The 25,040-nt window shown below is 43.2% G+C and overlaps 1 protein-coding gene across 1 annotated transcript in view; it reads left to right on the top strand.

The window, feature by feature from the left end:
• Positions 1-25,040, top strand: part of CDH4 (cadherin 4) — a 456,469-nt gene that overhangs the window by 352,281 nt on the left and 79,148 nt on the right. Inside the window, exons 5-7 of the mRNA XM_075768653.1 lie at positions 2,831-2,986; positions 10,559-10,703; positions 24,074-24,246. Coding sequence (XP_075624768.1) covers positions 2,831-2,986; positions 10,559-10,703; positions 24,074-24,246 — 474 coding nt within the window. The remainder of the gene's footprint in view (positions 1-2,830; positions 2,987-10,558; positions 10,704-24,073; positions 24,247-25,040) is intronic.

Below are 25,040 nucleotides of genomic sequence, written 5' to 3'. Positions count from 1 at the left end.
GGGAGGGGACAGCCACAACTTCTCTGGGCAACCTGTGCCAGGGCCTCACCACCTTCCTCACAGGGAAGAATTTCTTCCTATTATCTAATCTAAATCTCCCCTCCTTCAGCTTAAAGCCATTATCCCCCTATCTTTGTTTTGCTCAATGCAGGATGATTAGCTCATGGATTTTTCTTAGTATAATTAGGTAAGTCGTGTGGGTCTTAGGATACATTTCATCTCCTAGATCTGCAATGATTTACATACAGACAGCTTAGGCCCTATTAATGCTAATAAAAGTGCTGCAAGGACATCCTATAGCATACACTTTATTAAACTGTACATAGCTTTCTTAGAGAGCTTCTGTTTATCTGCATTTCCTGAAAATAAAATATAGTGCCTTTAGCACTGAATATTTAAATCCAGCCTCCTTTTCCCTGTGTCTGTCTCTCTCTATGCATTTCTAATGCTTCTATCACAATGGGATCTGGGTACTATATGCAACAGGAAATAGAGCAGAAAAATGTCCACGAAGAACTAACAGACTGTCGCCTTCTGTGATTCAGGTTAAAATTGCTTCCATTTTAGTTCCTCGGAGGGAGACTGGTTTGTTGTTTGGTGCTTGTGCTCCAGTTGCAGCCATAAGTGAGCCAGGCTGGGACTGGGGAGACCCTCCCGGCTCCCATCTTTCAGTGAGCAAAAAGGCAGGAAAAGTGCGGAAACCTTGGGTTCATTTGGGTTTTGTTTTTCCCTTCCACCTTTTTTAAGGAAGAGCTTTGTTAAGGATGAAGGGCTCATTTTATCAGAAAGGCACCTGACAGGTCCTTTGGAGCTGTGCAGACACACGCTGATAGAGACAGACATAAAACTCTGTGTCCCGTGTTACCCTTTTTAATTTCTAAGGTGGGAGTCCCACGCTGGCTCAAAGCTAGAGGTCCTCCGTTGGCTTCCCACATTTTCACTTACCTTAAGCCTCGCCTCAAACATGTACGTAACGGGCTGGAGCTTGAACTCCCTGACTTGAGCTCTACGTTTACACAGATACTCATGCAGGTTCAATTTTCAGCCCTTTGCGCCTGGCAGGGTGAAAGCTGGCTTTCTGGAAACGGGGACTGTGGACTTCGGTTATTGAACTGGTGAGTCAGTTGCCGTCATTAAAACCACAGTTGTGCAAGCAAAGCTTGATTTTAATACTCTCCTTTCCACCTGCAGATTTGCTAATGAAAATTGGATTCATGCCTGTCTACTTGGGTCCCTGTTACAAATACCACTGGGCCCACAAAAACCTGTATAAACCATTGTGTGCAGCATGAGGGCACTTTCACAATGTCCCCGGTACCTCTTTTAAGTGATTAGACCAGTGTAAGTCCAATCACTTTTCCTTGGTACTAATAGCCTAACAAGCAGTGAATCCTGTAGAGAAAAGACAGATGAAACTGTCTCTGTTCCCTGACCTTCAGCTCCAGAAGTGTAGGTGCAGCACGAATCAATCCTGGCAGTGTCTAGTAATAACTGACATTATTAGCCGTTAACGGGAGCAGACTATTTGGTGGAGGCAGTACAAAGAAAACAGTGTACAAACTTGGTAATGATCTGGACAAAGGCATCAAAGGAGATGCGCAGAGCCAGGGGATCTGATATTATTCTGCACCGACGCGTTCAGCATCTTGTCAGCCTCCCGCGTCAGGAGAGGAAGAAATAGCAGTAGGTCACATGCGGGAGGAGTGCGAGAGCAGCCCACAGCCCCGTCCCAATTCCTTTGCCTGACGAGCGAAGCCTCCTCTTCCCTTGGGAAATTACCTTTGCACCCCAAATTGGGGCTGTTTGGGGGGCCTCCTGCATCCCACTGAGCCCACCCGGGCTCCTCCGAGCGTGCAGCTGCCGTAGCAGAGATGCTGACGTGTGCTCAGCTACGAGATTTCTATTATCTTCCCGCTACTTTGTTGTATTCGTAGACCTGTTAGGGAAAAATTTATGCACGTTGCTTTTACACTGCCAAGACAGTTTGTGGTGGTGCGGGGGGTAGTAATTTATTTGTACCTTGCACTTTCTTTCAGGAATAGTCATGCTGTTGCAAGAACTTCTTTCAGCGTTTGATCAGAAAATTAAATTTGGGTTTAAAGAAATAGTCAGGGTTGCTAGGACAACATATTAACCTTCCTTTTTTTATTTTCTCAGCTCTGCATCCAAGGTTCATGTAATTCGTCATACTGTATTCAGTTTGTGGTGTTGTTCTCAAGGTATGGGAGGGAAGGGGTTTCAAAAGCAACGTGCCAAACACGCTTTTTCTCAACAAAGAGTCACATGAAATGGTAACGTCCCACCGGGCATTCCCAGCCTTGCCTTGTCAAGCCGGCGGGGTTGGACAAAGAGGGAGCAAACAGCCCTGTTCTTCCAATTTCATGGGAGTGTTCGTGTGCACAGTCACAGGGACTGAGGACATGATGTGGGAGCTTGCAGACAGCGTTTCCAGAGGTGATTAATGGCTGGGAGACTCCAGGTATGGCTGAACAATTTGGGCATTTTAAGGAGCCTAGGGTTTCAATAACATGTAAACAGCATTTTATTTTTTTTTTGTGCGTATAGGTTCTTCCACATCTAAGGCAAAAAGTCAGAATTTCAATGATTCCTCGAGAATCGTCATGAATAAAAGAGGAGAAAAATAGCTTAAAATATGTGGAATACACTTTTCCTGGCTTTTCCCCAAACCTTTGGCGTACAGCTCCCTTGTCAAAATTGACAGCGGTATTACATTTATGCAGCTTTCAGGCTCGGATCTTTAAAGTTGTTTAAACATCCATATGGCTTTTGTCCAAAACTTATCGATTGCTGTCTTTGTTATTTCATCCAGATTCGTTCTGATAAGGACAAAGAGATCCATATCAGATACAGCATCACTGGAGTGGGAGCCGACCAGCCGCCGATGGAAGTCTTCAGCATTGACCCTGTGTCTGGCAGGATGTATGTAACTCGCCCGATGGACAGAGAAGAAAGAGCTTCCTACCATGTAAGCATAAAAACATTTGAGTTTTATCTAGGTTCACAAGCTCAAAGCAGAACTGTACCGGAATTGCTGGGTTCAAGAAGGGGCACGCAGCTTTGAGAAGACCAGGGGTTTTGTTCAAAACCAGAGCTCAGTTCCCAGTTTGGTCTGGGTCCCTGTGTCAGCAGAGACCTGAGGAGCTGGTTGCGCAGGGGTGCTCGGGTTTAACTAACGGTGTGAGTCTCAGTCTCGCTCTGCCGAAGCAATTGTGTGCGTATGGAGATGCTGGCTTCGCTTCTGCTTTCCTTCAGTGTAACCTGCCCTTGCTAAATCAGGCAAACCAATGCAAAGCGGCATTAAACCAACGTCCTTTTTGGACACAGAGTCATTTGTTTAAAGTGCTGCAACTTCACGCTGTTTATTAAAGCCGTGCAAATTTATGTGTTGACTGAACCCCTAAAACCACGAGAAGCCAATTGCTACATTAGCACATCTTGGGAAATTACTAATTTAAGAATCATTACTGCAGCTAAACATGCAATAATTGGTATAGTCATTTTTCATTTTAAATCACTAGGAGATGTTCAGGCAGTATGATGGGGGTGTGTCAGATAGGTTTTTAAATATGCAGATAGACTAATATTAAATGTGAGGAAATTAATTAAGATTAATTACACTGAAAAGTGTTGCCTCACGCTATCCTAGTTCATAAAATGCTCTACCTGCAGAATACTTCGAGTGTAATTGGCCATTACGTTTTGATATAAATCCTAGCCCCTATTTTGCGCAGCATAATTGCACAGCAGCGACAGTCCCACAAATTGCTAAAAAAATGTGTTGTACCTTGCATGATAGCCCTGCAAAATTTCAAACACTTTCTGCATCTACGCTTTAGTTCTCTCCTGGAGTGGTTGTGAAAGGTTGTTCATGGATTGCTTTGTATCAGCATTAGCCACATCTATCGGCATCGTAATAGCCGTTCCCAGGGATGCTGTAATGTCAGTGAAACGGTACGGGTCACTTCCACTGACACCATATTCCTAACTGCGCCGTCGGAGATGCACATTCTGTCAGCTTTATCAGGTATCCAGTTAACCATGTTGACACAGCTTCTGGACTGGGGTGGAAGGATAAAGAAAATAGATTACCTCTTTAGTTGGGTGGAAAAAGAGATTTCCCCTGGGTAAAAGAAGATCTGAAGGAAAATTATTTTATCCTCTGTGAACAAGAACAATTATTTTGTTTGTTGTGCCTGGGAAAATATGAAGAGAGGTTGTTTTGAAGAAGGAATATTTGAGATACAGCGTGTGTCATCTCAACATTGTTGATATTGTTTCAGCAGTGCCAGGTTATTATAACAGCGTAGTCAATAATACAACACACAAGTTAACGCTTTTGATGGAGCCACTGTGATGTCTACTATCAGACCCTCTCAGTCAAAAACATAAGATGAAAAAGATTTTGTCCTCCATAATAACAAATGATGTGCTCCCTAATAGCAAACTTAGCCTACCAGTTACAGTGAATTCAGTAAACTGACTTCTCGCCTTGGCCAAGGTGCCTGGGAGAGCCTGCCTCGTACGCAGCGCAGGATTTCCAGCCTTTTCTGTTCCTTACGGAAGCCTTGAACCAGTGACATCTGCATGTAAACAGGCATATTCACACGCTGAAGGTTACAGGAAGATGTAGTTTATAGAGAGTGAATAACTGATAAGTATGTCATGAGACCTTATAGACAGGAATAGTGAGTTATAGAAAATCTTTGTTAGCAGGACAGTAGGAGATGATGGAGAACATTTTAAGTCATGGCTGTAAACAACCCTTTAGATCCTTCAGCCTCAATAGCAATGGATTGATGGTTTATTGAACCATCAATTGTTCATTTAATAACCCTTTACAAAGCATTTATAAATACACCATGTACAAAGCAATGACTCAAACACTAGTGCAGAAACTTACGGCAGGAATAGACAGTCCTAGAAACTGGAAAAAATTAGGCCAGCTTCCAGAAAGAAGATACAGTGCAAAGCCTCGGCTGTTAAAAGTTTCAGAGAAGTCGATGAATTTATGCCACTTCATATAGCTGAGTCTCTAATTGGAAGGAAAGATGGATTTGGAGCCCGGCTTACATTGAGTACTGGAAAAGCCGTGACTGAGGTGTAGGCTTGGATCTGAACTGTAGAGCTTGGCCATCTGTAAATTGGTTTGACATCTGCTGTAGAGGTTTCTTTACTTCATATTAGTAGCTTAACTCTTCAGCTGGAGTAAAGGGTGTCAGTGGAGCTGCAAGGCACCATCCCTGGTCCCTCGTACCCAGGAGGACATGGACTTCTTGTCTGATCCAGGCTGAAGATGGGTGCATTTATAAAGCTTCAGGTTTTCTGCAGTCCTGAACAGAATGAAGTCTTTTCAGCATCTCTGTCACTGTCAAGTGTTGTCCTTGCTGTTTTCATTCCCAGGTAATCTAAAAACTAATTATATAAAAAAAAATAATAATATGCAAGTATTTGCGAGGCTACATATGAAGGGTTCTGTTTCATTAACTTCCACATTTTCAACACATATTTTCTTATGCGTAATTATCTGTATTGCTTCAGGACTACCATTTTTAAAATACCAGTGTTTTAACTCTCCCTGCATTTAGCAAGCCATTTGTCTGATGAAACCTACCTTTTTCCCTAAGGTGAAACAGATTTTTTCTAATTAGATCTGTGGAGTTCTGTAGCAGAACTTCCCCTGTTCTCAAGATCATTCTTGAAGTTTTAGGGAGGATCATTCCAAGCTTGATGTATGCAGAGATGTATATGCCTCCGGGACTCAGAGAGTCTGCCCAGGCGCAGTGTGTGCTAGCGTTCCCACGTTAACCTCCCAGCACAGCTGGCAGTGGTAGTGATCGCAAGTTCAGCTGTATTTTGGCCTCGTCTGTTTTCTCGTCTGTGCTACAAACCAGAGTACAAATTCTCCAGGGACCTCACAGACATCCCAGACGCAGAGTCAGCTGCAAATATGAGCAGAGAAAAATGAGAAGGGCTTTGCAGCCACTTAACCAACACCACGTTGTGGTACACGACTGCACACGTTGCACTGAGTGATGCTGTGGGAGCCACTCCAGCGTCCTCAGTGCCCGTGCCTGGGGACGCGGCCGGGGGGCACGCTCCCAGCACAAGCACGAGCTCACTCTCCCCGTCTTGCTGCCGTCTCACTGCAGCAAACATGCGTTGTTGCATCTGCCTTGTAGTCAGCCCTTAATGTTTATTGCATGCCAAAGAAGTTTCAGCAGGTCATAATATTTAATATGCATGAGTTCTCTTGGCCTTATTTAACTGCGTTCCCAAAGTCCCATTTGTACCGCTGATAGAATTAGCGACTCTGAATGTCTTTTCCGATCCAGACACCGGTTTCATAGCAAGCTGCAGTTAAGGCCTGGCAAGTACAAAGGATAGTAAATTGGCAGGTTAGTTTTCCAAGACTTTTTTGAGCTCTTTTTTCAAAAGACATCAACATAAACGTATAAACGTGTCAGTAAGTAGTCATTGCTTATGATACTCAAGTAGTATCGTTATGGGGAAACTTTGAAGCAAGTCCTAATCCAGTCCCAGACATGTGTGTATGCCTTCAGCATCACACTGATGAAATCCTGTCTCAGAAATGGCTGGAGCAGAACAGGTGGGTTATAGTCTAAGGAGGAGTTATTTGAAGTGCAAGGAGACGAAGAAGTTTACTAGAAATTAAGGGATACAATAGCTAATTCCAGTATTTTGAACCAAGTTCTATTGAGTAATACCAGCCATTTGTGTCGCAATACTCTAATCTGAACTTTTAATCACAATTAAGAGCACACAAATTAGGCATGACATTGTATGCTTATTGCTTAAAGGCGCTGTCACTGATTGATAACGTATATTTGTATTAGTGGTATTAGCGCATAAGTAATATTCATATTTAACACAATTCACTATGTTGACTTTGACTAACTACCTTCAGATACCACCAGCCTCCAGTGTAATCAATAATCACGATACTGAATCATTTGTATGCCAACAGCTACGTTTACAGTGGAAACTGTCAGTAGAAAAACCTCAGAGACCCGTGGTAGCTGCTGCTGAATATGATAGCAATGATTGTCATACTTTTAAACAATATTTGTTAAAGAATATTGACCCATCTCTTTGACTGATGTACAGCGGAGCGACACAACAGCTAGACATTAGCCAGCTACCTGTATTAATTTTTTAGAATCCTCTGCAAGGTATTTCATTTGATATTATTTATTCCTTCTCTACTCCTGTCATGTTCTCCCTCTTGGGGACAATGTAAATATTTCAAACCAACTTTATAAATGTTTCTTAACTGTGTCTCCAGCTAGCCACCAGCTTCCATTCGAACACGCGTGCATGACCTGTGTCTGGCATGTGTCCCGTGGCCCAGGTTCTGCTCACCGGGGGTTTTTGGTGGTGGCTTTCCCAGCTCAAAATGATGTGTGTGTCTGACAGAGCACAGCCGTCACCTTTTGTGCCCTGCCCAGTGCTGCAGAGCTCTCGCATGTGTCTGCCTTTCATCCCATCCGTCGCTCTACCACCACAACACCCGCTTGGTCACAGGCTGGGGCAGATGGTGGCCTGAGCCGTGGAGCACCGTATTAGACTCAAACTGTGCCTTGCACAAACGAGCCCTGTCTCGGCATCTGAAAAACAACTCCAGAACAAAGTGTGTTGTCCAGCTTGAGGATGCCTCATTAATGTGAAGAGGAGGGCAGGAGAACAAGGGAGAAGATGAATTAAGGAAGGGAAATGTAGTGTCTGATCTGCCTTGGAGATACAACTAGTTTCCCAGTGGACAGATTGCCCCACTGGAGTCCCTCCTTCCTTTGCTCTCTCCACTGGGAATGGTCTCTAATGAGAAACGGTCTCTAACGAGGAAGAGCTCCCATTGAGCTGAGTTGAGATTCAACCCTCTGGCTCAAGCCTCTCTTCTCCCTCTGCTGCAGTTGTCGCTGACCACAGAGGAGCAACGCGTTGTGTGAGGATGCGGAGGCGTTAGCACAGGAGAATTGTTAAAAAGAATACGAATAGAGAAAATTCATGCAAGCAAGCACAAGAGGAAAAAAGAAGAAAAGTTCCTTGAAGTCAGGCAAAAAAGGAGCAGGAGAGAGAAGAGGGGTGTGCAGAGAGGGCAGCAGCACCAACCACGTTGGAGAGCAGAGGAGCAGCTATGAACACCCAGATACCAGCACAATCCAGGACATAAAGGCGCAGGGTCTGCTGCGCTGGGCTTGGGGAGCAGATGCCATCCTCCTGGCTGCCCAAAAGCCATCAGTCACCAGTGCCTGTGTCCCCAGGCAGTGTCCTCCCTCCCATAACTCATCCTGGGTGCTGGTGCTGGGCTCAGGACAGAGGTGACACTTGTGCGCGTCACCGCAGGTTTGATGAGGTTGCTGCAGTTGTGCTTATTGAATCTTTTTTCCTTGAGTGCAGGCAGTAGCGCGTTCATGGGTACATGTGCTTAGTGAGTGCAACAAGCAGATAGACGTGCGTTGCTGAGAAATCCCTTACTCCTGGAGATTTCAAACAAAAGCTATCAAATGTAATTAAAAATTTGCAGGGGGAGAGTCAGATCTGAGGGGGAAGATATCAGCTCTTCTCTCTGCTTTATCTCTGAATGGAACCGTTTCCGCTGCTGGAAATGCAGCAAGAGAGAGCCCAGTGCTGCCTCGGTTTGAAGATAATAACTTTAATTTTAGCTCCGAATTACTTTTTTTCAAAGGCAGTCTGACCTCTGACTGGCAGAGTTATTGAATTGCTACATCTGACGTGATGAAGGATCGCTCAACAGGTGGGAGTCAAAGCAGTTTGTATGCAGGCAAGAAATGCAGATATTAAGAGCATTACAAGTCATGAAATACAAATGGTACATCCTGTATTGGAAATGAAGCCGGACTTCTTCAGTCTATAAAGAAGTGCTGCTTAACTTCCTTAAAAAAAAAAAGGGTTTCTCCCAGCTCATTTCACGTGGCAGTTTGTTCTCTTTGCTTGATTAAATGTTAATCCAGCCCATCCTAATAGCACGCAGTTTCTTTTGTTAAGCTCTGGACTTCTGAACACCATACATGAAGGAGAAAGTTACATCAATCACAGCACAGCAAGAGTGAAAGACGGAAACCAGTGCTAATGCAATTAGCACATTTATTTGTCATGCATCAGAGGAGCTGGAGACCTCCTTGGCACAGGCACTCCGACTCCCGGCAGCAGCACGATGGCCCGGGGAGCTGCTGGGAGGGACCAGAGAGTCCTCCTTCCCCCGAAGGCACGAGCTGGTGTGTCGGCACGCTCGCAGGGCTTGTGTCATACAAAATGCTCGCCGCGGGGTGGTGGGTAGGTTCCCTGTCCCTCAGCCCTGCTCTTCCAGCCAGCCCTTGCACCACGCTAATGTCCTCTGAAGCCTTCATTCTTCATCCCGCCAGCCTTGCGGGATGTCACGCAGCCATCCTGCGCGCTGTCCCCGATTTTCGTGGCGGTGTGGAGGTTCAGCAGTGCTCACTGGTGCTGAAATGAAGAGGGGTGACAAAGGAAATCTGCAGCGCCTGCACCCAGGCAATGCCTCTCCGCTGCCCAGCCATCGTCAGGGGCCGTGCAGCCCTCTTCTCGCTTCTCTGTCATTTTTCTTTCTGAAGCTGACATCGGCAGCTCCGTTCAGCACACGCACCATTTAGAGTAGCCATCTGTTCCCTTTAATGAGAAAGCTATCCATTTTTTTCACCTGATTACTGATTGTTCCAGACTATTGTTGATTGCTTTGTTTTATTAATTACTCATTTTGACATGCTGTATCTGTCCCTTTTGTTCAGAAAACAGATGCTCTTGTTTTCGAGCATTATTACTGATGGTTATTGCTAATAAGATAAAGCCGCAGTTCCACGCTAACTGAGGACTTAACACTGTGGCTCTGGTTATTGTAATGCTTCATCACTGGATATTTTAGTTAAGCCTGAGAAAAATATTTCATTCTCAGTGCCACAGGGGCTCCCATCGTTTGAAGGAAAGGGACTTTTTTTATATCTTTTGGTGCATAGAGCTATGGGGTTGGTAGCTGTTGCTGTTCCTAGAGACCATGATTAAACAAAGAATAAACAATACTAATGCCATTCTGAAATCTCTTCGCTTATTAATCCCTGTTATTACGAGTATGAAAGGCTGCAGGTTCCCATAAGAAACCTCTCAGTCAAACTCATTTCCTCGCTGTGTTTGGGACTAAGCAAAATTTGCTTTTCGGATTGTCAGACAAGGTTCACCACGTCTCTAAAATACAGTGGTCTATTAGCAGTGAAGGAGATAGCATCACTACCCCAGAGTTAAAGTGTTTCCACTGACTATTGCTATTTTAAAATATTATTTCAATATTATGTTAAGCCTTGAAAAACTGTCTGTGTGTAGAGTCTAGATGGAAACCATGTTGCTGCTTTCTGCTGGAATTAGATACCCGCTCAGTTCAATTTTGAGAAAGTATTTATGAGGTGAAGTCAATTCCTACAAAACATGGTCTCTCACTCTGCGACAAATCCAATTGCTGATATTATGCTTTCATTGTGCTTATTCCCAGCTCCGGGCTCATGCAGTGGATATGAATGGAAACAAGGTGGAGAATCCTATTGACCTTTACATCTATGTGATTGATATGAATGACAACAGACCGGAGTTTATAAACCAAGTCTATAATGGATCTGTTGACGAAGGCTCTAAACCAGGTACAGTTGAAAAAAAGTCTTAAAGTTATCACTAGCTTTCAAACATTAATCTGACAACAGTAGCTTTGCCTCCTCTTGACATAGGGGCAACGTAGGAGAGGTTTGATGTTGCTGGCTCTCTGTTGAAGACTGATGGAGATGAGAACTATCTAGCTGGTATCTCTTTCTCTGGATGCAGAGAAAGTGCAGACTTGGGTTGAAGGGAATGTGGATCCTGGTGATCCCTTCCTAGATGTGGAATTTGCAAAAGCAACAGTTTTGTAGAGTAATTCTCTGTACTGCCGCTCTCATGTGCTCGTTACACGTGTACAGGGCTGTTATTCTAACTGCAGAGTACTGAAAGCCAGCCTGGCAGTGGCCTTTCACGGACCCTGTGCCTGAAATGCTGAATATCTGCCTCCTTGATATTTAATCCAGTCATTTGCAAACTCAATATCTGGCACTCAGTCAGACTCTGATAAAGTCTGTGTCCCAAAGTGTGAAGAAAATAATTCCCTGTTTGGGGTCTGATGCAAACCTATTGAAGTGGGAATATTCCCACTGAAATTTCTGGCTCATCCTCCATCCCCAGGGACTTTTCTTACAGGGAGTGAAATGGGAAAAAAACCAAACTAGAGTTTCAGAAAATTTATGGGTGAAGAATTAGCGAGGTTGTAAGCTGTACGTGGAATACAAGTGAACTTGTTTATATGCTTGGAAAAATACAGTTATAAGGATCTTTAGTGTTTTCTTTTCAACTGTATTGTTGGTTTGTTATTTAAGTGTGGTGTAACCATGCAGTTTCCAGTATGGTACAAGGGCTGTTGTAGCTTATCGCTGAACTTAACTAATAGGAGTGTATTCACTCTTGGAGCAGAAATTATGTTGTGAAATCTGTCATCGGTACTTTTGTAAATCTCCTGAAATCTGAGATTTTTCCAACTTATGCTCAGTTGTTTACCAGCTGAGGGGTTAAATACCGCATGACTTTGTTTTGTGTCAGCAAACATTTATCATGGCTTCTCCGCTGCCTGAGGTGTCATAGGAAAGTCTCCGGTGGCCACTATTTTTAACAAGGTGATTTGCAGCCATGATTGATTGTCTTTCAGCGTTGTGAGGAATGGGCTGCTGCGGTGACATGCAGTGGCGACAGAATGTGACGTTATTTTTGAGGAAAGAATAGGTACAGCTCCTTTCCTGATACACTTTGAGTGGTGACGTGCCAGCTTCAAAGTGCTGATCCTGGTCCTGCTCGGCAGAGGAGACGCGAGAAGTCCCTGAGCTGATGGTTCTAATGGCATCTTCCCAGAGGATTTTCCAGCTTTCGTTTGAAGGCCGCTTTGGGTCATATCAAGGTTTGAAGATTGATACGTTTCCATAGCAAGTCAAATTCCTTATATCTTATTCTAGGACAGATCAATATTCAAAGTGTTCCCAAATGTTTTAACTATCCCTGCTCATTTGTGGGAAAGAAGCAGTAAATTGCATCCTCCTCTTGTCTGAAATCCAGATAAGCCTTTGAGCTATTAAATCAAAATAGGATAACTTTGCCTACAAAATACTTGTGCCTCTACTTCTACCAGTGGTTTTTGGTATTCTCTATCCCAGGCTGGAGTGCTTGCCTTTAAGGTAGGTAGGTAAAAAGCAATCTGGTTTCATTCAAAAGCAATTACATTTGTCTTTGATGTATTTTGAGGGTTTTTTTCCCCCTCTTTCCTGTTTAATCAGTATTCTTTTAAAGGTTTATATTAGTATTGAATTCCTGTTCCTTGCTTTTGTAGAACCTCCTGGGAATTCGGGTATCTGAGGCCCTCATTCTGTGCACTTGGCAATAAACATGATGTTGTGTCTTTGAGAAAGTGATAGAGAGGTCATAGAGTTACTGTGGATGTCTGCGTGCTCCTCCTTTGCCTCCACGTTATGTATCCCTGTTTTGTGTAGCGACGAGTCTAGACAATGTGTTTAGCTAAGCGCAGATCTAGCAGAGATTTGGAAACTTCTTTATAGTTCAGGATGCTTCAGACTATTGTAATAACTAAGGAGGTACCACGCCAGCCATTGCAAGAGAAAAAATATGTGGCCAGAATTCATGATTATTTATGGCAGTGGTTGACAAATGAAAGGCATTGCATATTCTTAGAGGTAACAGCAAAATGTGTTCAGCATTGATTCAACAGTAAGCTATATATGTATATGCATCTATAAATATATATATATATGCATATGCGTGTATATCCATGTTTAAAGTACAGATTTGCTTCAAGCAAACTAAAAAATCTTATTATATGTTACAGGAGATCAGCATTCATTTTCCACTGTTCATTGCTGTTGAACTATGCCTGAGGACTCAAAATGCTTCCCTGGATATCCTGTACAATTGTTATTTCTCACATCTTCCATATGCCCATTTATAATGGCTGTGATTAAAAATGCAGTATTACTCGATTACCACAGTATCTGCAATGTTCTTAATAACTCTGCTCACCTCTTGTGAGAAAAGTAGCTAGAGTATTAGAGTATCCCAGATAAACGCTGGCTCTGAGGGCAGCTAGTGTGAGCAGCCAATGACTATTTGAAGTCCGTAGGGATTTTGCCCAGACTTTAAAAAAAAAGAAAAAAAAAGGGACATATGGAACTCAAGCTCTACCCATGGAAATTTTGCAGAGCAAGACCATGAAAAAGATGCTGTTGAGCACAGACTGAGCAGGGCCTTGAGCTGCAGGGAAAGCCCCTGTTAGGGGGATCAGTAGAGCAGATCCCGTTCGAAGCGAATGGGGAAGGCTCAGCGGGGCCGTCACAGCGCACCCCGGGGTACAAGGCCAGGCGAAGGCATCGGTGGGTGCTGCACGCAAAGTGCAGCATGGTCCCCTCTTAGCAGCCGGGATGCGGTGAGCGGGGAGAGAGCACCGCGCCTCATCTCTGACCCTGCGAACAGCTGAAAATTGTGCCTGGCCATGGCAGGGGAGGGAGAGTGGCCAAGAAAGATGTGACCCACTGACTTTGCAGTGAATAAGCCAAAAGGCGCTGGAGTGAACCAAGAAAATGGGAACACAGGAAGGACGTGCACTCCAACCTGCGGCACGGTGGATGCCGCTGGGCACTTAGCCTCCCGCAGAAGAAGCAAGTTTGCTTTAGCTTAAAATACAAATATCCTTCAAAAGGGATTGTCCAAGAGCTGGAAGAATTGGCAGCAACCTGAAGAGACTCATTAGAGACAGTCTGATGGGGTTTAAGTGAAGGGGCTTCCCAGACTGCAGAGCACTCAGACTGCATGGGTTTCCAAGGAGCGTGTTCTCTGCGGTGTGCGAGTCACCTTGAAGCAACCCTTGACAGGAATAGAAAAGAAATCATCAAGTATTATTAATTATAATAGGTTGTTGTTGCTGGTTAAGATTATAATAGCTTAATTGAAATAGTGTCTTACACCATAGCATAGTGTTCTTGAAATCAGGAGCTTGTTCTTGGAGGAGTGAAGTTCTCTGTAGCGTGAACACGTGTGTCACAGCCTGGCCCCAATACATCCTCAAATGTGCGCTGGCTCTTATACTGAATTGCATTTCTTTTTTGCATTTCTTATACTCTCTGGAAAACATTGTAATGCATTTCTAGCTTATCTAGGGTAAGGTCACGCAGCTGGACAATTTAAATGTGTAAATACAGGCCCCTCCAAAATTGCAGAACAGGAATAGTGATGCAGGATTTTCTTTTCCACAGGACCATCTTTCTTCCTTACTCTCCCCCTCCACGAGTTGTTTTGATTTAACGCGCCACTGTTTGAAAGTGTATCTTAAAAGACCGTGTTTTACTCATATTGAATAATGTTCTGCCTCTTTGAACTTTGCCTCTATACGAAGAACACAGCCAAGTTTTTAAAATGCAGCTGCAAGCTGGAGCTGAAATTCCCCTGGTCCCTCTGGCAGCCTAAATCAGCAAAGTTCTCCCGGAGCTGCAGAAGTTGCCTTTCAAGTGCTGATAAAGCGGGACGGGTTGCACAGCTTTGCTGCCCAACACCGCCTGCCCTGCGAGGATTCTGCTGCCCTTTCAAAGCCCGCGTCTCTAAGCCACGCCACGCGAGCTCCACCGCCTTACGGCAGAAAGGAGCTGGGGTTTGGGGTGGCTTTTTCCCCTCTGTACAACACCAATTACTGCCTGCCGTGAGCCCAGCCCCTGCGCTTGTACCACCAGGCTTGCAGCATCCCGGGGGTATCTGTGGGGAGTGCTGTTTCAAAAGAAATTTTATGGTTTCCAAAAAAAAAATTGCTCAATAAGATAGGATGAAAATGCTTAAATGTGAAAGAAAAAAGGGAATTTAATCACAGAAGAAAAACGTGATGGAGAAAGATTATTTTGGTCACTGCAGAAGCTTAGTTTTGATATAACCACCTCAAAATGTACCTTACGGTAGGATGTGGATGTCTTACTTAACTGAAGCGTTCAGTTCTGAAAAGGTCAATGTGCAATGCTCCGCAGTGACTCGAATGCTTTGCTCTAGGTTGTATCTATTTTGTTTTAACAGAAAGATTGTCAAAAATTAACACATCTCTCCAAAACAATTTGTTCCTGTCAGACTGGCCTTTTCCATTCCCATTCATCCTTTCCACTTCACTAGCTCTCTGGATACATCTTGGTCCCTTTCAAGTCAATAGCAAAAGTCCAAGTGGCTTCTTTTAAACTAGAGTTTCATCCAGCTCCTCCTTTCTCACGGTGTTGTGTAGGGTAGTTTACTCCTGCCACCCTCCCTGGGAGTGCTGTGAAAGAGTGCTAGGTGTGGACAGTCCTCCAAAATAAAGGAATATTAGTGTTTCTTACATGGGAAATGCTGTAATTTAAAATTTCCCCATCTCCTCCTGATTTCATGGAACTCTGATACAATAATTGTTGATAGCGTGCCACGTGAAAAATGAAATAGCTGGGAGCCAAATCTATATGTGGCAAATTGAGTTAAAGAAATCTCATAAAAATAAGCAGTATATAAAAAACCCAAGGATTTTAAAAGCCGATTATTCTACTAGTGTCCCAGTTTGTTTATTTTATTTCTATGCCAGCAGAGATTCCCTCAGAGATTAACACCATGGACTAATGCACAGATGGGCCCAGAAACTTGAAAGTCATCTGAATATTAAGAATTTAAATCTTTAGCCTCAGTGATTTGAACAGAAAGCCAATTATGAGGCTGAATTAGTTTTCAAATTAAACTGCAATTTAAGGCTTGTGAAATTAATCTTTTAAGGCATACAGTTGCATTTGTGTGTCTATGTATCCATGTGGAGAATTTGGATTCTGCATTTCTGGCTCCTTCCTCTTCTCCAACCTGATAGTGCAATTCATAACGAGATGCCTGGTGTCCTGCAGGTTGGTCTTTCAGTGAAGGAACAGGGCGGGTGTTGCTGGGTGACAGGGGAGGAAACAAAAGCGGCAGCGCCTGAGATCTGAAGAGAAGATGCTTCCTTTTTAAAAATTAATAGGACACCGAGTGAAAACCCCTTTCTTGCATTACAGGCCATTCCAAAAACGCCATAGTGCTCCTCATAACTAAAATGTTCAATATCCTTTTACCAGGTTGGAGGTAAATTTTAGTACTCTTCGTTTAGGAATGTCCTGATTCAGCAGAGCACCTGAACAGGTTCGTGGACCTGGACCGACTCGGCTTCTGGCCATGACATAGCACAGGGAGGCCAGGGCACGTACCGGCTGCGCCTTCCCGTGGATAGCACTGGAAACTAGAAATAATGCAAATGCCATCTGTTTCAGAGAGATCATGTAAAGGTAGAAGCTTCAAGAGCCAGAGTAGGTCTCAACAGTCATCCCAGAGCTCTTCACAGGTTGGGTGCATTACTCCTGGGTTCATCACAAGCCTAAATGTCTGCATCAGTGCAGTTCTGTCTTCTGCAGCTTGGGTAGGTGCTACTCCTATCCTTGTGCTTTATATGCTATTAAAAATGGCTTTGTCCATCCTGGCTCTGTTCTCTCACACATTACAGACAGTCTTAGGATACTCAGTATTCTTTTTTAAGTCCTTTTGCTCAGCCGAGCACAATTTTAAGATAAGAAATTGGTTTTCTGCAGACACATGTGGTAGTGCTTTCCATTTTGTTTCGAGGTGAGTGGTTATGAAATCTGTGCTCTTAATTTCCTTTTCAGAAGCATCCAGTCCCAAGAGCAAGGAAGTGAATTATAGGACTGTAGGCAAGAAAAAAATGCAAATCCCCAGACTGATGGTTTTTAGCTCCAGAAAAAATGGCCGAGTTGATATAAAGAAAAAAAATGTGGAAGTCATGTTCTGAGATCACTCTAGAAGGCAGTTACAATGCTGCAGTAGTCCACACTCTGCCTCCTTTTAACTGGCAGTTACAAATACCATAGTATTATATATTTTATAGTATTTATATCACATTATATTATGTAATATTTATTATATTGTCAAAATTCAAGGATTGGATTCAAGCCTCGTGGAAGATGTGTTAAGTCTCCAGTTTTGTGCAGCCAGGTCTGCATGATTTCACTAGTTGCATGTGCCTCCAGTTAAGCATGAAACCCAGCCATACTTTTAAGCATAGTTCAGTGGTGGTGGTCAGGGTATCTTGTCCTAAGTCACGCTTTCTCCATTTTTTGAATTAGCCTCTGGGAATCGAGAGGATTCATCTGCAGAAACTCAGCTAAGCTGAGGCTCATCGATTTATGCAGTCAGAACTGTTTGCTCAGAGGTTGAATGCGCTTTTGCCCATCTTGAAGTTTTACTTCTGTTATTTCTCTGCGGTACGCAGGTCTCAGTAGGCTGCAAGGCTGCTGTACAGGACTTATCTTCAAATGTGGCCGTGCCCATGTGTATGCTGCGTTCAGTGCATCCGTTCCTTTTCTCTCTGGAGGTATTTATTTTGTTTTCAACAGAAAGAAGGTATTATTTCAGTTCCGGGTGACAGCAGCCTCTTCGACTTGCTCAGTCATCTCTCCAGAGCCGCTTGTTCTCTTTATTCTCATTAGGTTGGCTTTTGCCTTGTTGGAGGCTGAGAATCTGATGTCTCCACTAATTAGGAAGTGGCATCCTTTATGAATTAGGTTAGCTGCTTGAAAGGTCAAAATTTGCCAATGATTACAAAAATAATGGTGAAAGAGAATGACAGCAGCTATCAGTTATGACTGAAGCAATATCATTCAGAAGAAAAGTGCTGTTTCTATTTAGTTTTCTATCTAGCGCATGTGTGATGCAGTTTAATTTAAGCATATTTGCAATTTATTACATCTGCAGTAGGGTTTCAGGCACTTCTGTCATCTTGATGTCTTGCACACATTCCTGTTTACCTACATAACTCCACTCTGCACCTTTGGTAAGGCGGCTCCCCTTTTTTCATTTGAAACCCTTAACAATGAGTATGTGAGAGTGCTTCAGATCACCTGTTGAATAAGTTTTCTTTTTTTGACTTGAGGATATAGGTTTATTTGCTGAGATGTTTAAATCTGCAGCAGATGTCTTTAATACTACAGCAGTTCTCCAAATACCGCTCTCACATTCATACTTCCTGGCAACGTAAATTCACCCGTAAGGAGCTCTGTGCTGTTCCATTCAGACTGCTACCGGTACTCCAGGAAGGGCAAGTAAAACTCCCTTGGGATGGCTCGGCAGCGTTGCAACCTGCGTACCTGGAGACAGCCCCCTCCTACCCCTCACCTCGCCTCCCCGCCTTGGGAATGGAAGAATCTTGTTGGGTTTATTGATCAATTAAAAAGACAAGTAGCACAAGCACACTTCAGCGTGTTTATCGGTAAGAAAGATCATATTTTACGTAGGGAAGCTGTATACAAGTAATTATGTGTATAGTTGTACTCTGAGGACTTGTTGAGGATCCCATCGTACTTCTCGTTGTAACTTGGTTTTGACGTCTTCGCTTTTCTAGCGTGCTTTCTTTCTGTTCCTGAGACCTTGTTGTGATGAATTAAATCACTTAAAGGGTGAAGTGTTCCTATTGTGAGTAGAGGTATGAGATTCCCATCCTCTGTGGGGAAGAAAACTAGTATCAGGGAACTCTTCTGAATGGAAAATTGTATTTTTAGGAAATGTTGTAAATTTTACACTGCTTTTCAGTATTTAATCTTCCCATCAACAATTACTGTCTTCTCTCTAACATCGGATGCGGAGTGTTCGCTAAGTGAGCTTTCCAATTTGGGGAGAAAAAAATTAGGAGGAAGGGGAGGTTTCCATTAGTACAAAGCCATTATTAACTTGGGTTAATGAAGATCTAATGTAATATGGCCATCACCACATGTCTGCACATAATGATTCAATCCTTTTCTATGGGGGAATGATTAAATTAAGTATCTTGTAGGTCAAAATTAGACTGAGAAGGTTAACCAACCTTTAATGATTCTGCAACCATTTACCAGCCATTAAAAAACATAAACTGTAAGATAAAGCTGAATAGAGAATCAGCGTTATCAGTAAAAACTGAATGAAGTTTTAGCTTTTTCTGTTTATATCACAGGAGCAGACAGAGAGGATTGTGTATTTTTATAGTGATATGTGGTATAAAGGGCAAAGTGAAAGGGGGTTTTTTAATCTTTTTTTTTTGTTGTTTGGATTCCTGATAAGTGCCTATTAGCTCTTTCTTTTAACATGCATTAAATCTAACTAATGGATATCAAACCAGCTTAGAAAAATGGTAATTATAAAGCAATTGTAACAAAGACTTCGGGAGCACAACTGTGCTAAGATATTGTTTGTATGCCTTAAAACCGTGAAAGCTCAGTCTTTACGGAGAAATGAAGTTGCAGAGATGGGAGAGCAGAGATTGCAGACTACGTGATGTGAATTCGCAGTCCTTGGCATGCTTTGGGACCGTCTGAGCTAGAAAGAATTGAACTGATTCTCAGATTCCAGAGTGATTTGGAGGGGACGTTTGTTTACGACTGTGTGCTTATCTGCTTATACGTACACAGGGCAGCTATCTTTCTTGTTTTACTTCTTTTTTTATTTATTAACATGTACAGATCGAATGAGATATAGTGAACCTAACAAAATCTTTGTGCAATGTTTTACAAGCAGATACAATTAATTTTAAAATTGGTAAACTAAATATACAGGTAAAAATTATCTCCCTTTGCTTCCATCCCCCCAGACTCTGTAAGGCGCTGTTTTGCCTATCCTGTAGAAAGCTTAATTAATCTAAAGGGAATATTTTCCATAAGGGTTGCTCTCAAGCATCTCTCTCGTGTGTCTTGTCCGTTGTTAGATTGAAACAAAAATATCTCATTTGACAAAATAACATCTAGGAGATTGCGGTCTCTGGGAAATCAAAGGGAATGCATTGTGAAGTTGCAGATTCTCGGGGTCTTGCCTTTTATTGATAGATCTCCTTCATCATGCCATACGTTAATTTTAACTCAGGTGATATATGAACTTGGCACATTAGTTAATGAAAGCTAATGCACAGTAATCTTGTCATCACTGGCTGTGCATGATAATTCAATCTGCTTCTCGGAAGAGCTGTTCAACATGCAACAAATTTGATTTAATATTGACATGATGTACTAGGTTAGGTATTTTATTTAACTTACCATGTGCCTGATTTGATGAGAAATGTTTTTCTTTCAACAGGTTATCTACCTGAGTTAGTAATCCAGGTGTGTGGTTTAATACAGTTATATCAAACACCGTCTGGACTGGGTATTTGTCACGTGATACACTGCGCGGACTGGGGCAATTTCCCGAGTTTCAGCACTTTGTGCATTTGTTTAATGTTGTCGGTGTGCTTGAGAGCAAGCCCTTCAGAGCAGAAAAATAAAGCTAATGCTTCTCTCGCACAGTGCAAGTGTAAAGCCCCTCTTGTTTCATTTATACACCCCTCTTGTAGCTCCATCACCACTGCCAGGATCAGACCCAAAACCGGCAGAGTACGGGGCGGGGGGGGGGAGGGTGTCTTGAGTGTCACTTGGAGGAGTTTGCCCAGTGTTTCTGGTCTGTAGTAACTGCTTCCAGTCTCTGTTTGGGTAGGATATAGGGATTTAAAGATGGTGTGGTTAATACTTCGATTTCCACAAAACGCATACGCGCACCCTGCAGGCCAGGTTGGGCAGTCTGCACTTTTTCACTTAAATCCTCACAAAACCAGCCTCAGTCCTCAAGTGTGTAAGAACTGTGCAGTCTGCCACTGTATATTTGCCTAATTTGTGTAGTAATAGGGACTGGGTATGAGGATGTATTTCCTTTATTTTAATATAAATATATGAAGATATACCCCCATGCATAGGACATAGAAACATGACATAATTTACCTTTTTAGCAGATAAATCATCACCAGCCATCTTAGTATAGTGGAAGACTTTATATAGCACCCAGAAGATGTTAGACACTGTAACAGCATATATCCACTTCACTCTATCGAATACTCTTGAGCACAGATATATGTTTATGACATTCACTCCAGCACACAGGTATCTAGACGATACGTCTTGCTTAAAGACAGGCTAAATACACAGAAAACTGGGTGGAACGTAGATGGTGAGTGTAGGCTGCACCAGCAGATCCCCTGGGAGCGGTCCTCAGGGGTGGTACTCTCAGCATGGGTAAGAGGAGATGCCCTCACCCTCTTACTCTGGGGTCAACATTGCGGGGTGGGAATGCGTGCACTTAGGAACAGGAACGGACATAGCAGCCACCATCCAGACTGCAGAGAGGAAGAAGTAATTTGCAGCCAGTTTGCAGCAGACTGTGGTCAGACGAGCAGCCCTAGGGAGCAGCGGAGAGCCAAGGAAGGAAGCGGCTGCTGCAATTCCATCATGCGCTGCAGAGTGCTGCAGCCACACAGGGCCCTTTGCAGAGGACGGTTTATTAAGTTACGAGTTAGTAATTAATGCCAAGTTCCTCTCTTTATTTTCTCTGTGGTTGGGTTTCATAATCGAAATTAAAGATATGAGATAGGGAGCGGATTGCCTCTTGAAATACAGTTCCCTGGTGCTTAGTTCATGACTTTAGAGACCTTTGTCCAGCCCCATCTCCCTTTATGGGGATGTAGGTCAAATGCTGTTGAAATAGTCCTTTTTTCTACAGCAGATGTGCTCAGTCCAATGCTACACTGAAGGAAAGAAGGAAAAAGGTCTGGTTTATTTTGGAAGCTACAGTGCAGTCTGAGAGATCCTGGATGCGGAGGGACCAGAACTGCGGGGTGCTCTCGTCTGAACTTAGTAGCCTCAATAACTTCCCTTTCTGTGCTGTTTCTTGCACTAGAAGTGAATCATGAAATACCACCTGTTTTTTAGAATATGTCCTAAGACTGCACGTGTCCTAAAATAGATTCCGTTTTCTTCCTCCACTTCTGTTTTCATTAGCCCTAGGTTTTGGCACTCTGTTCAGAGGTATTTTCAGTGTAGAATGCATTAAGATAACAAAAATTCCAAATCAAACATCTCATTCAGCATATTACCTATTTAAATTTCTCCTGTACATTTCCCCTGTACTTTATCTAAGGGTTGGCTTCTTTATTTGTATCAGTTGTCTCACAATAACTGGTTTTGCAATAGAGCAAAAAAAAGAATGCTCGAAGAGAAAGGACAATATTCATTCCTCGCACAGCCCTGTTTCAATTCAGTGTTCCTTCCTTCTCCTGAAGTTTATTGATCAGAAAAATGTTAAAGTTGTTGAATAGTTTGTTTTCATTTTGCAAATGTGAATCAGGATTATTGCAGAAAGATAGGAATATATTCATCATTAGAATTTGCTTTACACATTCATTTATTTTTTAATCTATAATTCTTATTGAACTAAGAAAACTCACAGGGATATGTATCACCACAGAGAACAAAAAGAGCCTGACTGAGCCAGATGGAAGGAGATCAGCAAAGCACTTTCCACAGTGCAAAAATACAAACTTATGAGGCCACTTCTTGCTAATACCGAGAAATGTTGTTTTCCCAAACTTGGGGAGGATGCTGAGGGGATTGCCTACGCGCCAAGTGGCTTAAAGCCACTTGGCTAGGGTACAGAAGTTGGGCATGCTGCAGCCATGGGCACATCCACCCATTCAGAGGATGCGCTACGTTTCTAAACTCTCTTGCAAACGGATGTAAGCTCTCCAGCTCTCTGCTTTCTCTGAGCTAGGAGCTCGGTAGCTTTGTGACCAAGCTGGGGATCCGGGCTTGTTAGATGAGACACAATGCAGCACTGATGTAGCCACGTGTCCTCGAGTTTGCCAGTGGCTCACATCTAACCAAGTGGGAAGAACAAACTCATCTCAAACATGTGGCTCCATCTTGAATCCTCTCAGGTTGGGACAACTTTGCATCTCCTCCAGCATGGCAGGCTCACAAGTTGGTTCATCCTGTTCAGAGTTCCCAAATGAGCAGTGTTGAAGCGGTACTCTCCGTCTTTGCATTGATCTGTTGGGTTTTCATGGTCACTAAACGAGGTTATGTCTGGTTTCATTGTCTCTTTTTGCCTCCCACTCCTCCTTTCAGGTCTCATATCATTAGATACATCCACTGTTGCAGATTGCTTTTTGTAAGCAGTGTGTGTCTGCCCTTTTAGTCATTCTCTCCTATCAATATAACAAGTGTAAAGCTGGGCCCTATGAGCTCTGGGGGGTCACAGGACCATGCAGCTGCAGGAGTCCATCCAATCAAGTAACATCTTTTACCCTCATAATGATAATTTCCCACTTTAACAAAACACCCTGCTGCCAAACTCCAGTGATAATGAGCCTGTCAGTGCATCAGCACACTCCCAACAGTATCTGGAAAGTAGGGATTGTTTTTTTGCAAGGCAAATGAAGACACTGATGATTAGCAAGAAACAAACCAATGATTCAATACATCGCTGGCCACACATACCAAATCATTGATTTTCTGTCCTGCTGGGCAGCAGCTGTTCCATTTGCTCTGCAGAAATGGGTTGTTTTCTCCAGAAGGGGAGGAAAGGTGGACGTTTGTCCAAGAACTGGAGCAGCAGGCAGTTGCTTCCTGCACTGGGCATGGGCACGTCGCTGGGGTCCTTCTGAAGCTGCTGAGAAGTCTGATGGGCTTTCCACTGTTAAACTCTGGAAATACTTTTGAATGCATATGAATGCAGTGATTGGATGGAAAAGAGTCTCCTGTGAGATTCTATATGAAATTGCAGGACAAAAAATGTTGCCCTAAAACTTACAATCACTGAAAGAATTAGAAGTTAATCATATTTATCCTCATATGACTTCTGTATACCAGTTATGTGTAATCAGTATCCTTACAGATCATCTAGTCTCAGCAGTGTTGCTATTTTCATAATCCTCGCCTTGCCTAGCTGGCTGGATTGAAATGGGATGTCTACCCCGTAGCATTTCTGAGTAAAATGCGTGACCCGAGTCAACGGGACTGCAATCTGCTCTGCAATGAGATAGTCCTGATATTTTGTCTTCTCTTGTTCCAAGGTACCTACGTGATGACAGTGACAGCAAATGATGCAGATGATAGTACAACAGCAAATGGGATGGTGAGATACCGAATCGTGACTCAGACTCCACAGAGCCCATCGCAAAATATGTTTACTATTAACAGCGAGACGGGAGACATTGTCACTGTGGCTGCTGGACTTGACAGAGAGGTGAGTTTAAAAGCCATCGTACCAGCTTTCCCGTCGTTGGGGGTTGCTGACTTGCAAAACCCCAATCCCGTCTTGAATACAAACCCTCTAAAAGTTTGAGTTGTGGTGTGGAGATTGTGGTCTTTGCTTCTGCAGCAGCTGTGGGGCATTGTGGCTTCGATGTGATATTTTTGTCTTATTCCATATTAGTCAATGAAACCCTGGGAGAATCTTCAAACTCATGAAGCTGATATTTTCCTTGCGTAAATTTGTACAACTCAAAGGTGTAGAAAATACTCCAGAAGGACCAGAGGGATGAGTAAAGTGGCATTTGTCCCTCTTCTGTCGGGGGACAAATGAATGCCGTATACCTGTAGCCCTTTCTAGACCTGTCATGCTTAGTTCTTTGCACCTTATCTTTGGAAGAAGTTACACAGCCTATACTCAGCACACTTTGCATGTTTCATGATGGCATTCTTGTGTCATTTCCCAACTAGGAAAATGTCTTCCGGTGATTTTGGGTTTGTGTGAGGCTCTGCTTTTAGTATCTCTTTCTGGTATTTTACACACTGTACAGCTTTTCCAAATGCAGAAGCATACTCTGCCAGTGTAAGCTGCATAGTACGATTCTCAGAGCTCTGCCTTCTCTATTTGTGAATATAGCTCAAGCAGAAAGCATTTATACCTCATGCATTAAACAAAAATCAGTGTGCATTAAACAAAAATCAGTGTAGCATCTGTGGTGGGTTGGAGTGACTGGGGATGGAGGGGACAGGGTCAGTGGGTGTGAAGGGAGAGCGATTTTTTTCTGTTGG

Source organism: Balearica regulorum, chromosome 16, assembly GCF_011004875.1.
Source record: "Balearica regulorum gibbericeps isolate bBalReg1 chromosome 16, bBalReg1.pri, whole genome shotgun sequence".
Taxonomy (NCBI): Eukaryota; Metazoa; Chordata; class Aves; order Gruiformes; family Gruidae; genus Balearica; species Balearica regulorum.
The sequence above is the reverse complement of the archived record's forward strand: the minus strand, read 5'-3'. Positions and strand labels throughout refer to the sequence as shown.